Source organism: Lissotriton helveticus, chromosome 4_1, assembly GCF_964261635.1.
Source record: "Lissotriton helveticus chromosome 4_1, aLisHel1.1, whole genome shotgun sequence".
NCBI classification, from domain to species: domain Eukaryota; kingdom Metazoa; phylum Chordata; class Amphibia; order Caudata; family Salamandridae; genus Lissotriton; species Lissotriton helveticus.
In genome coordinates this window covers 1,479,199,436-1,479,212,416 of record NC_136063.1, presented here as the reverse complement: position 1 = coordinate 1,479,212,416, position 12,981 = coordinate 1,479,199,436, and the positions used below count along the sequence as shown (strand labels likewise).

The 12,981-nt window shown below is 43.4% G+C and overlaps 1 protein-coding gene across 3 annotated transcripts in view; it reads right to left on the bottom strand.

The window, feature by feature from the left end:
* Positions 1-12,981, bottom strand: part of DSP (desmoplakin) — a 248,517-nt gene that overhangs the window by 99,466 nt on the left and 136,070 nt on the right. For all 3 annotated transcript variants that reach the window (XM_078688070.1, XM_078688071.1, XM_078688072.1), the window contains exons 12-15: positions 8,347-8,501; positions 6,881-7,007; positions 5,720-5,981; positions 3,139-3,371 (exon numbers count right to left, since the gene is read on the bottom strand). In XM_078688070.1, coding sequence (XP_078544196.1) covers positions 3,139-3,371; positions 5,720-5,981; positions 6,881-7,007; positions 8,347-8,501 — 777 coding nt within the window. The remainder of the gene's footprint in view (positions 1-3,138; positions 3,372-5,719; positions 5,982-6,880; positions 7,008-8,346; positions 8,502-12,981) is intronic.

The window sequence follows — 12,981 nt, the reverse complement described above, 5'->3', positions numbered from 1 at the left end:
AAATACCACCCCAGGCCCATTTGACACTCGTACAGACGGGAAAACTCGTTAGTCAAGAGGTGTGTTTCCCCATCAGGCTAGTCCCACCCCTAAGGTGATGTTAACACTAAACTTAGAATTTCACCATTTTGGTTTTTGGTGGAAATAGGCTCACTGGGTCAGGGTTAATGCCACCTCGCACAGGATGTGGTCCAATAGGCTGTGTAGTTGTGATAAAGTTAAATAACCCATTGACTACTACCTGTCACTCCCCTTAAAGCCATTAAATTGAGTATTTAGGAGGAACCCCTGATGCCAGGAACTCAGATTTGACTGATCCACTAGAAGAGGACAAAAAAGATTCACAAGACAGCGAGAACTGAAGACTCATGTGGACCTTTGGTGCCAAACCCTGCCTGCCTGCACCAATCTCAATAATTGTGACCTGAGCAACTACAAAGAACCCCAGTAGACTTCCAGCCCTACGCAAATTGCCAGCAATCTCCCTGTTTTGAAGGGGGGGGGTGTATATACCGCGAAATAGACCCGAAGGGATCATATCACTTTACTTGAGCACCAGTTGTGTTACAGATGGACACATGAATTATTTTTATTAGGCACGGAGGGATTAAGTGCTTTGCCCAGAATCAAAGGATGTTGAGCGTCCCCGCTGAGACTCGAACCCGGTTCCCCAGCTTCGAGTAGAGGAGCTACTCCCCTGCAGTCCGCTGGCATAGTCCGGTTTACCGTGTTGCCACTCCCCAGCCAGCCCGACACAGCAGCCTTCCCGGAAAAGGTGTGCTCCTGTGCTCCAAAAGGGCAGATCTCTCCCCCCACCGAGTGATAGGACAACAGATCTGGAACTGAACAGCACCACTACTTGGGGTACTGGACCCCTTGCAACAACGAAGGCCTGTTTAAGTCAATTCGGGACTCTAACAGCGGCAAGAATGAGCATCCGTCGAAAGACGAAAGCACCACAGAGACCCACTTTCAGAGCGGCCCAGCTGTTCTGATTTCTGTGCCCTCAACCAGCGAGATGGATAACGGAAGGCCCTAGGATGCAAAGAGCCCAGCCGACCTTTCCACTCTGCTCCCAAGCGCCCCAGCCCTGGTACTGGCATACCGGCTATGCCTCCTAATTCCCAGGACCCCTGTGACCCGAGCCCCCCTGTTGAGAGCCCTCCGGACTTGTCCCCCTCTACAGCCTGTTTGTAGGTGTCCACTCTTTCTTCCCATCTGCGTAGCACGCACAGCTATCAACCCGACAAGCACCTTTGGATGCCCCAGGACAGGAAATGAGTAACTGCTGATGGTACTTTGGACCTTGGCACCCTATGACTAAGTCCCCCAGAAACAGACCATAAAAAACTGTATGCAACATATGCCTTTTCTCCCATAGGGAAGCATTGCTGCGTAAAGATGCGTTTAAGTTAAATGTTTTCTTACCTGTGAAATTCAACATATTAAAAAGTTCTTACTTGATAACAAAGTTCTTGGTATCAAAAATATGACTTCTTTTTCTAAATCGGTCTTGGATTTATTCTTGAGTGTGTATCTCATTTATTGCCTCTGTGAGTACAACAAATGCTTGGCGCTACCCTCTGATAAGCCTATACTGCTCACTCACACTACCACAAAAGAGAGCATATAGTGTTATAATTTTTGCCTCTGTAAATCGATACCGGTTACTTGGACCCTTCACATAGTGTACCTAATATCTGTCCACTATATAAAGAGACAGCTTCCTACAATCTGAATTACCCATGTATGCGTCACAGTCACGGGATGGCCAAGGGAAACTGGAATTTAGGGGTAGAGTTCAAGTGTGTCTTTAAATGCAATATCTCTGGAACAGCAACGGAAATTTAAATGGTTCCAGAATTGGATAATGTGCATCAATCAATGAGACATTATCCTAAGGCATAGGTGAAAGAAAGAAATCCTTGCATACCTAAGAATTGAATAGGTGTGATACAGAAACCCAGAGTATCAATGGTGGCATGGTGTGAATTAAGGCAATGAGTTTCATCAAACGCACAGTCTTTGAAAGTCTCTTGTCTCCTGCAAGCCCTGAATCCTCTTTCAGAGTACTCATTTCTAGCTGGGGTCTGGCCAGCCGTGGGTCAGCTCATCCCTAAATAGCAGCATAAATTCCTTTTCTTCCAGGGTAGGTGAAAGCAGCAAAGGTTTATCCTTTATCCGTGGAGTGGTGTGGCTCACTGGTTAGAGGCGGCAGACCCGGGAGCAGAGGACGGCCCAGGACCAGGGTTCAATTCCCGATGCGGCAGGGTCTTGGACCAGGGTCAACGGACTCGATAATTCTCGCCTTGGTGCCTACTCTAACTAGGGATCACACTCGGCAACTCTGGGCATTAGCTTGCCTCATCTCCACAACGGCCCCCCACATACGCCGGGGATGCCTGGTTTCACCTTGGAGATACCCAGTAGGGACCATCTCACAGGTAAAGCCAGGACGGGTTCCCCAGCGGTCTACAGCGCAGAGATACTCCTTCGGGAGTCGATTCTAGCGCTTTAGAAACCCACAATCAATCAATCAATCTGAATCCTAGGCTATATCCCAGATATGACAAAACTAAAAATGCATTTGGTCTGCTTCATGACACCTTATACAAAATTGCAGATTAATATGTCTGGTATGCCCAAAATATACCTACAATTGGAATCAAGACAAGTAACCAAGGCCAAAGAGGCTGAGTCGCCAAATTCCATAAGCCATACTGCTGATAACAGAAGAAGACAAAAACTTTATAAGAATGTTTTCCCCCCAGGCTTCAAAAGGGGGATGAACAGGAATCAAATGATCGAAAGAACATCAATTCCCAAGGAAACAGTTAAACCGAGGGATTCTCTGAAATTTCCAGCCACATAAAATGTGAATTGATCCAGACTCAAATCAGACAGCTTGCGCGGGGTTTAGCGATCTCCATAAAGATCTAGCAGTGAATCTGCCCTGCCGCTACAACCAGTCGAGGTCAATCTTTTTTAATTAAATAGAAAGCTTCAGAGCTACGATTCTGACAGTGTGTGTTCCCTTTCAACTTTGTGTCCCAATCCCAAAAAAATGCATATAAATGGACAATTAAGCTATGCGGGAAATAAAGTCAGGACACTTGGAAATGGATCTATGGGTCATACCTCCAAGTCTGATATCCGGGCAGCAAAGTCTTTAAATGCCTCTTGATCCAGATTAAATGTATTCTTCTGAAACAAACTCATCTCATAGCTTCCCAACCGCTGACGAATCCTCTGGAGCTGAAGCAATAGCTGCGTTTCCTGCTTCTCTCGCTCTCTATCAATCTGTTGACCTCTGTCAATTTCCACATATCCATTTGATGAAGACCCAACTTTATTGGAAACTTCCCTGATAACTGCAATGCAATTCAAAAGAAGCAGAAATATTATGTGTGAAGTGACTGTGTGAGGAAAAAAAAAACAATAGTTAGACATAAAATGTTTGTGGCTAGAAGTATGGAATGTGCATGCTCAATCTTCAAAGACATTCAAGGGAAGAAAACGAAATCAGAGTTGAATAAATAATACCATGGCTATGTTAAACGAAACATGTAATAATTGGTTACCATGCGGAGGCACATGAAAACCTAAAAGCCACATGAAAATCTAACTGAGGTATTTTACCAACTGTCTGTGAAGAAAAAAAGTGCAAAAATTATGTAAATTACACACAGGGGGTTCAATTTAGCTTCCATTAGCAGATCTAAGACAAGACGTTCTCATCTACTTTAAGCCTAAGTATAACAGCCATCGCATCTTCTGCAGGTGAAAGTAGCATAACTTTTTTTAATGCATTAACTCAACATACGCTATTTTTCACCATAATTTGTAACGGTCCTTCCTAGTTTTCCATAATGATCACTTTTCCTTATTAGAACACAAAAAGCCACCTTTCCAATGGCAGTCAGTAGTGAACGGGTGATGGCAGACTATCCCTAAAATGAGATTCTATTAAAAGGGGGTGTATGTGTTCGCAGGAGCCACGACAGGGTGAACATTTGTCCACTCAGCAAGCCAGCAAGCTAGAGTTCCAGCACACTTTGGTAAGTCTCTCATTCCCCGCCCGAAAACTCAAAGCCATGTTTATATCTGCAGTAGGTACACAGTACCAGCTGAAAGGTCCATCGTAGATCTCCTGCATTTTACTTTGATAAATAGCGTTACTACTCTACAGCAAATACCCCCAGGCAGCTACCCCGCCGCAGCTGTGGATGTAGGGCAAAAGAAAGGAATGCAAAGCACATTTCAAAGAGGAAACCATCTTTTGGATTGAAGAGGGTGCCGCAGTATTAAAATTCAATTGGGAAGATATGGCAGGCCAGAGTGATACAGGCACTCCTGGGAAATTGAGGTTGTAACAGCCTGTGGAGGGCGAAGCACCAGTTTCAAGCACCCCAGCCTCCTTGTCAGGACTAGGGATAAGTGTTAAGACTACTGACTCTCTGAAACTGTCATCTACTTCTGCTGAGAGTTCAAAAAGGCTCAAGCCGTCACATGCATCCCTGAGATATTTCTGAAAGCAATGACTTCAGGGGGGGAAGAAGAGGTGTCTGCATAATGGTTAGATCAGGCCTCAATAGCCAAACACTTCCTATTATGAGGTATTCACAGGTAAAATTGGAGGTCTGCTGTTGAAGGCTGTTATGAATATTTTTATATCTGGATGAAGACCACTGATGGGGGGAGACACAGCAGAAAACTGCTTGCTGCTTAGTGATAACATCTACTTAAAAAGAGGATATAACTCTACCAGGGGAGCTTTGTTCACATCTTAATGACTTGCCATCAAAATAGTTTTAACAGACTTGAGAATTACAACAAAAACGTTCCGATGTTTAATCATACATGGTGGGAAATAATTAAGAAAAATATTACCACACTTTCGTGCCACATACCTAATTATAAAAGCCTTTAAACTGAAGATTAATTCAGTCATTTTATTAAATATGCTTAATCTTATACCATTATAAGATGCTCACAGTGCTGCATTCGTCTGTGTCGTGTCGACCATTTTGAAAGAACACACAATAAAATTCTAAGAGGGCCACCTGCAGCTGTTGGCTTTGTCATTGCAAGAGCAATTCAACATGTATTCGCAAAACAAATAGTGCCTACAAATGGATGGCTTGACAACAGAAGGAAGAGAGAAGTACTGGAGTGAGTGAATGAGAGAGATGCCAAGCTCCAGCAGTGTTTGGTGTTGAAGCAAGGAGGAAAGAGCAATATGGAGGAGGATGGGGGGGGAGGCGGTAGGATTCAAGCATGGCTGGGGAGGCAGGAGTAGGGAGAGAGCGACATGGGAGAGTAAATGAAAGAGAGGGAAGGAAGGGAGCAGGAAATGCATTCCCAGTGAGTGCTAGACCACAAATGGTGCATGCAACCGCAACTAATCAAAGGTCCTGGACATCAGCAAGGGAAGGATACAGACTATATCAGTCCAACATCAGGGTAACACACAAACAGGGAGCAAGACCCATAGACAGGAGCAGGGGCCTGAAATGGACAAGGACGTTTTCCTATCATGAGGAGGAGGGCGGGGGTGTAGACCCATAACCCATTCTAAGTATGTGTTAAAGCACCGGTTATAATGCGGTCTATAGTGACGCAGAAAAAAATGAGAATGAAAAAGAAGACTGGGAGGGATGGTCCTAGAACAGCGCTATGCAGAAATGTTTCAGCATACTGCCAGAAGGAAGAAACAAACCTTGGGTGTTGAGCTCAGTTATGTGCTTTTGTTGCTGCTGCTGCGGTTGCTGAACCTGGATTACTTTAGTTGTTTGATAGTTCGGGAGCTGAACCACTAAGGTCTGATAATGTTTCTGAGCTTCTGAAAATTGAGACTGCATCTTTCGCTTGTCATCATCACCAAACATCTCTGATCCTTGGCTGTTTCGAAGGAATTCTTGGTAATGAATTTCCAGATCTGATACAACTTTTTGGTAATCCTCATAACGCATTGTTTTGAGCTAAAAACAAATTTAAGAAATCAACAGATTTTTTTAGAACAAGCATTTTTTTCACGGATTCATTGGTACATAACATCCAAAAATTAAGTGCTTCATAAAAGAAATGCAAGCCTGATCTAAACATTTTAAGTAGTTTAAACATGAGCATATAATACATTTTTGCAGGTGCCACGATTAAATTAACCAATCAAAACACAAATATGATTTTGTTTTCTATATCTTACAAAATCTACAGATGCTTTGGCACACAGACCAGCATTAATATGAGAAAGGCCAACACACTCCATCATTCTTGGGTGCAGATACAACTTACCATGTAACTTATTATACTAAACTGTGCTGAATACAAACTTTCTGTTATGGTCACATGAAAGACTGAAAAATCAAGAGCACCTTTTTGAAAAAAAAGAATTTAATGCTGAAGTGAATGTTCTTTTTTAGGAGAAATAGGAAACATGGGTGGTAGGTTAGGCCACCACCTCTGAAGAAAAGATGCCACCATGAAAAGCACACTTTGAAACAGCTTCTCCAGATATATCCTATAAAATGTAGAACAAAGATCACTTACAGAATATATGTAGCAACAATCTGCATCCACTCCTGAAAGACGTGCTACAAAGCCTCTGTGAATTAAATGACTACCTGCCTCATACTAGTGTCAATACTGAAAAACTTCCCAATAGTTTTCGAAATTGTGCTGAATAAAAAGCCAATCTATTTAGAGGTCACAAGTTAAGCTGTCCCAAAGCTAAAACATATTCAGCTTAGTTCTCCTTAATTACAACATTGAATAAAGTGATACATTCACAATTTAGCTTTGTGTAAAGTCTTTGTATTTGTCTGAGTTCATTAAAGAACACCTAAAAATGAGCGAGGTTAACAACCACACAAATACACACCTTAGCAAGAGTCATTGCTCTAATTTTCTCAATGTCCATCATACAATATTTCCAAGACACCAAGCTTTTCATGTTGATGTACAACTGGTTCCAGAAGGACAAAAACAATTCATAGTACTGCTCAATCCTGGAGAGAAGATCAAAAAACATTTCAAGATTACCACAGAAAACATACTTTGTGAGGTACTGATGATTATTTCAGTTTCGAATAACATAACATCACCAATAACATTACTGATATGGCAAACAGTCAAAAGTTTTAAAATATGTTTAAAATCATATCACCTAAACTTTTCCAAAGTATGATGTATCTTTCCGGGAGGAAAGAACAAGATGTGTTGGCATCAGGCAGCAATTATCGTGTTTATGACATCACTTACGCAAATAGAATGATGGCTTTTAGGACCATTTAAAAAAAAAACACATATCAAGTTTTGTTTAGCCTAATATTATATTTTTCCGAATTCAAGAAACAGCTCTTAATGAGTTTCACCAATTTAGGCACGAAAAGTAAGTTTCATCTTCATTAGTCTTTTTTCAGAATATGAATTAAACCGTTTTTCAAAAAGTAACCAAAAATGGGTTTTTACTGAGTTTGCTCGTGTATATAGGTATTTGATCAACTACACTGACTAACCTTTGAAAAACTCTGCATTAACAAGGTCAAAGGTTGCTAGAAACTTCCAAAAATGGTCATTAGGTGGATCCACAAATATGAAAACAAAACAATGCACTATATTTGTAGAACGTGATATGTACTGTATCTATCACTGATGATGTATGTTAGCTGACAAACTGGCATTAAGATAGCTTTGGCAAGGACGAGGCTCAGAGACAAAATGAGTCTGCAGTTCCATGCAAGAGACTGGAGGAGGCTATTCAGAGTTTTGTAAATGTCCTGTCCACATTACTGATTACATACACTTTAAATAGGACTGATAGGAGATCTGTGAATTTATGGTTGAAGTCCTGCATTCGCCAAACACTTAACCCCCTCGGTCTACAGATCCAAAATGGATCGACAGATCCAATCGAGATGCGGCGTCATCTGGGTCAACACACAGATTTAGCTTGAAGTGGCAAAGTGTACACAGCTACCAGGCAAGATGGCACAAAAGCCACTGAGGAGTATGTACATGGAACACATATCACAAATGAGTGTGGATGAGACATAGGTACCAGAACTGTGTTGAGGACAATTATTCTTAAGAAAATGTAAATTATGGAACAACTCCCCACATTCTCTTGCTCCTATCAAATGCAAAAATATATTTTAAATTACTCCTGAATTGAGGACAACTATACCTAGGGGCTAGAGGTAAATAAGTAAGCACCAGAAATAATAAGATGATACGACTGTGAGGAATATGTGTACACACGCCATATTAGTAAGTCTAGAAAGATATCTTGGTTGCATTGTCATCAGTCAAAACACAAGAAATGCTACTATTGGCACTGTAACTTACTTTGTAGAAAGATCTACAGCAATCGGATTTGGTGGAGGTACGATAAGGCTAACAGAAGGAACCAGCATATCAAGTCCTCCTGGGCCAGTCACGTGCCATTTACTCCGCTCTGAGTTGTTCTTCAAAATGCATTCATCTCCTTTACGTATAGTTTTCTACAAAAAAAATATGAGGTTTGTAAAGTTGAAACAGACATTTTTCATCTTAATGCACAGGTGTACATTGACGTTGAGCGGAAAGTATCCTGCAATCCCTAATAAACAAAAACTAATGATCAATCACCAACCATAATAAGGAAAATGATCCCTTTGTTTATTTTAGCTACTGCTATGTTTTTATATTGCCTTTTGAAGATGAAAAGTTAAATATCCTAATAAAACTAAAGTGACAACATGGCTTTATGAAGATATCGTTGATTCTAGTGACAAATGAAGAGAGTAGACCATACCCTGTCTCGATTGGGTAATCTCCTTCCTTTCAGGTTGAGCTACCACCAGAATGGGTGTGATATTGCTCACCTAGGAGTGCTCAATCTCACAAGAAGTAAAATCCACCTATCAAAGTCGCTGGTTTCATATACTGTCATCAAGCACAAAGTTTGGAAGGTCTCTATAAAATGGTGGATAGACTAATGTCGGAAAGGATCAGATACCACTGTCTCACATGGTGGAATACAGCTATTGCTTAATGTGGAGTACAGCTCAGGGTAGAACCAACTCTCTTTCTTCAAGTCTGCCTCACTGAATGAGATAATGTCTCACACAGTGGGATATTATTCTCTAAAAGCAAGCTGCCCCTGCATCGAAGATCGGGCAGCCACGGCGGACTTCTCAGAAGATGATCCCAAACAGCCTCCCTTGGACCTGAAGGAAGTTGTAACTGCATTTTTTTAATAAACAAACTCCAGACAGCAATCAAGCAGGACTCCGGACGGTCAAATGCCTACAGCTGACAATGGAAGAATCGGATGCTCCGTGACTCCTTTGAGACGGATTGAAAAAAGTCCCTGAGGAACCAGACTATGGCGAGAAAACAAAGAATCAAGTGCAGGTCCGCTCCTCAGGACCGGTAAGGCGCAAAGAGGAACCCCATCTAGTTACAACAACAGGAGACTCAGGACTCGCTTCCTTTTGCCTGACCCTAAGATGGCGTCAATGCAAAAGCAAATCAGATGCCCACAGATAGTGCAAGTCCCCTTAGCTCCCCCAACCTCCTTCACCAACCGCATATTTCTGGACCGCTGTACCGGTCTATGAATCGGCTGCCCAGTGACACGAACATTAGGGTCTGAAGACACAGAATACACAGACTCACAAGCACAACCGGCCGGTCCCCAAGATGGCAGCCATTCACCCCTAACTCACAAACTCTTCATAGAAGGCCCTGGTCCGGTCATCACTCACTGTGAGCAGAGGAGTAGGACTAGTCACTATTCATTCTTTTTCTGCCTGCAGTAAAGGCGAAGAAGCGGTTATTCTTCCTAAACCAACCTGGAAAATACCTGCTAATAGCTAGTGCAGGGTAACTATCTTCCTACAGGATTCTGTTGGAGAAGTATTTTTTTTCTTTCCCCAATTGGCTGATCACTCGACCTGGGCTAGTAACGACTGCTCCTTAAACAGTGTCACTTCACGCGTCTTACCCAAACCGGAAGGGAGCCTGTCTATTCCTGGCTACGCTTTGGCCACAGTTCCTGAAAAGCCCCTGGTCAACTCACCACACTGATCTCTCCTACACGCGGGCTAACAGATAACACTCTAGCCAATCCACTGAGGTCAGACACAATATTCACTAAAATCACATGGGCTAATAACTAACACCCTAGCCAACCACTGAGGTTAGACACAATATTCACTAAAATCATCAACCTGGGTTTTGCCTCTGTAGTTTAGATCATTTCTCCCCAGACTACTGTGCTGAATCGCACCTTAATCCCCTCACAAGTGCATCCCCCCGTCCAACTAATGGACAGTATGGCAACCACCACCCCATCCCGCCCCTCCCTTTCCAAAGGACTAAAACCACACGGCCTGGACTCCTTCTCCATCATTCCCCCCTCCCAACCCCACTCCTAAAGCAAAAAGAAACCTTAAACACCGGCTGATCAGACAACACCCAGAAACCCTAATTGCGGACACATACTATTGCTCTTCCAAAGGCCAGATAAAAATTGACCTCATTTTCTACACCACGAGAACTGCTAATTGGAACAACCTCCTCAAGACACATCTGCACATATCGAAAATAACCAACACCACCCACAGCTGCAAACTTACGATCAAACTCCCTGATCGCTCCAAACTTAGAGGCAACACCTCCGTGACCATATACACCAACGGCACAGTCTTGATCCAAGCCAATAACGACAACCTAGAATCCTTTGACTCCCTCTTCCCCTCACTCCGCGATGCCCCTCCACTTTCTCATAGCTCCCAGCCGTCCATCCTCTTGTTCCCAAATAGAAGCCCCCCATGCGATTGCACAGGAAATTCATAAGACCCCAGCCATGCCAGACAACCTCCAGACACCATCTGACAAGCCGTTCACCCCACCCAGAGAGGATTCAACTCTCTCACAACCCCCTTTCAAATCAGAGCCCCGACATAGACGTGGCTTCCCAAGTCCATTCCAACCAACACCCACCTCCCCCTTCCATAACCCACCACCCCACAATACCTCTGTCTTGCAAGCCTGCCTCCTCTCGCCAATCTCCATGCTCCACCCTGTTTACCCCTCTCCGACAGCGCCCAAATTTCTGCCCCCGCTCCTTCAAAATGGATACCACAACATAGATCAGGCCCTCCAACCCCGAGCAACACCCATCCCCGCCTTCCTTAATCACCCACTCTCAACAAACAACCTGCAATCTCAGGGTGCTACCCTTGAAGCCTATCCCTTTCCCTCCACTGCCACACAAGAGATGGCAGCGGGACCCCCACCGAGACAGCCCACTCTCAATATCCAGGACCTTCCATAGAGGAAATCGGGGCAACTCAAACACCAAAAGTCAATGCAGAGAGTCCAGCCCACACCGACACCCCCGTTCACTGACACCACTCACGCAAAGCCGCCCAATATCCAACTGCCTAGATCATCCACGACCCCCAATTCGACTCAGTCCCAGAGACCCAGAGACCCAGAACATCCGCCTGAGATGCCTCTTCCCTTCCCTACTTAAAGACAAACCAGCGACTGACCCTGCTAGAGAGACAGCTTGAAAGGGTAATTCTGGGTCTCTCAGAAATAGTAGGGAACGTCACCACACTCCGAAAACCCACCCAACATCCACTTCCAATTCCCCTATTCGCCAGCACTAATCACTCAAGGCCTCATGAGACCCAACGGCTCAACTGGAACACATATAAAGAAAGAGGGAGGCCTCCTTTTGGATATGGGACAAGGAGAGAGCACTGAAAGAACTAGAACAGGTCCCAGAAATTCACTCGTGTGTGGTCAACCCCATAGTGTGTATGCGGTATATCTCAAATCGCTGCACAAACATAGAACAAATCCTTTTTCAATCTAAGGGCCAAAAACAATAACAATAATCATAAACCATGTGTATATAAAACCAAGCAATTTATTATAAATCATTAAAACAATGTTTATACAGTACTAGTACCCAAGGTTGTATACAATATATAATATAAAAACAAATATTTTTTTTTTAAACTGTTACACAATGTACCAATTATTCACAGAATAATAATTGTTGTAGATGTCGACGCAGCGTTTCGGTGTACCAACGATATCACCTTCTTCAGGACAAACAATTCTGTGGAATGTTGACTTTTTACACAAAACCTCTCTTTCAATTTAGTGGGGTTTGTGGTTCCAATTTATTCAGGTGTGTAGATCATCTGGTGTCTTTACTTCCAGATTTGCTGACCTTATTCAGTCAGGAAATTTCTTTAACGGAGGTACTGGAGGGGGGCCACCGTATTTTGTTACATTAAAATCACAAAAAAATAGGGATTCAGGGTCCCTTCTATGCAGCGCCACTGGATGCCTTCAATTCATTCCACAGCGTCGGTGCACTTCTTTACTTTAAAAAGAGGTTGTTCGTTGCCTCAATGCTTTAAAATCAGTATCGGCCTCCCTGCTCCCCTCGCAGTCCTACTCCTTTTCAGTTTCGTAATTCTTCCGCCACCGCCAACATGGTTTATGATTATTGTTATTGTTTTTGGCCCTTAGATTGAAAAAGGATTTGTTCTATGTTTGTGCAGCGATTTGAGATATACGGCATACACACTATGGGGTTGACCACACACGAGTGAATTTCTGGGACCTGTCCTAGTTCTTTCAGTACTCAACTGGAACACAACCCCCCTCCAAAACCAAGCTCAAAGACCCATAAGAACAAGAGCCTCCTTGCCCACTGAAGAAGCGATAGATCTTGCCTCCACATTTGACACAACCATTACTGTCACCCCCAGATCCAATATTCAGGTGATCACTGGTATGGGAAGAGACTGCCCCCCCACCAAACCCTTAAGACCACCAGCCCTCCACACTAATATCCCCAGGGCTCCCTTAACGAAGAACCCCAATAACGAGAGTTCCAACACCAACTGCATGCTCATTAACTGCAGGTCGGCATCCAAACATGCAACCAAATTGGCAGAGACCATCCTC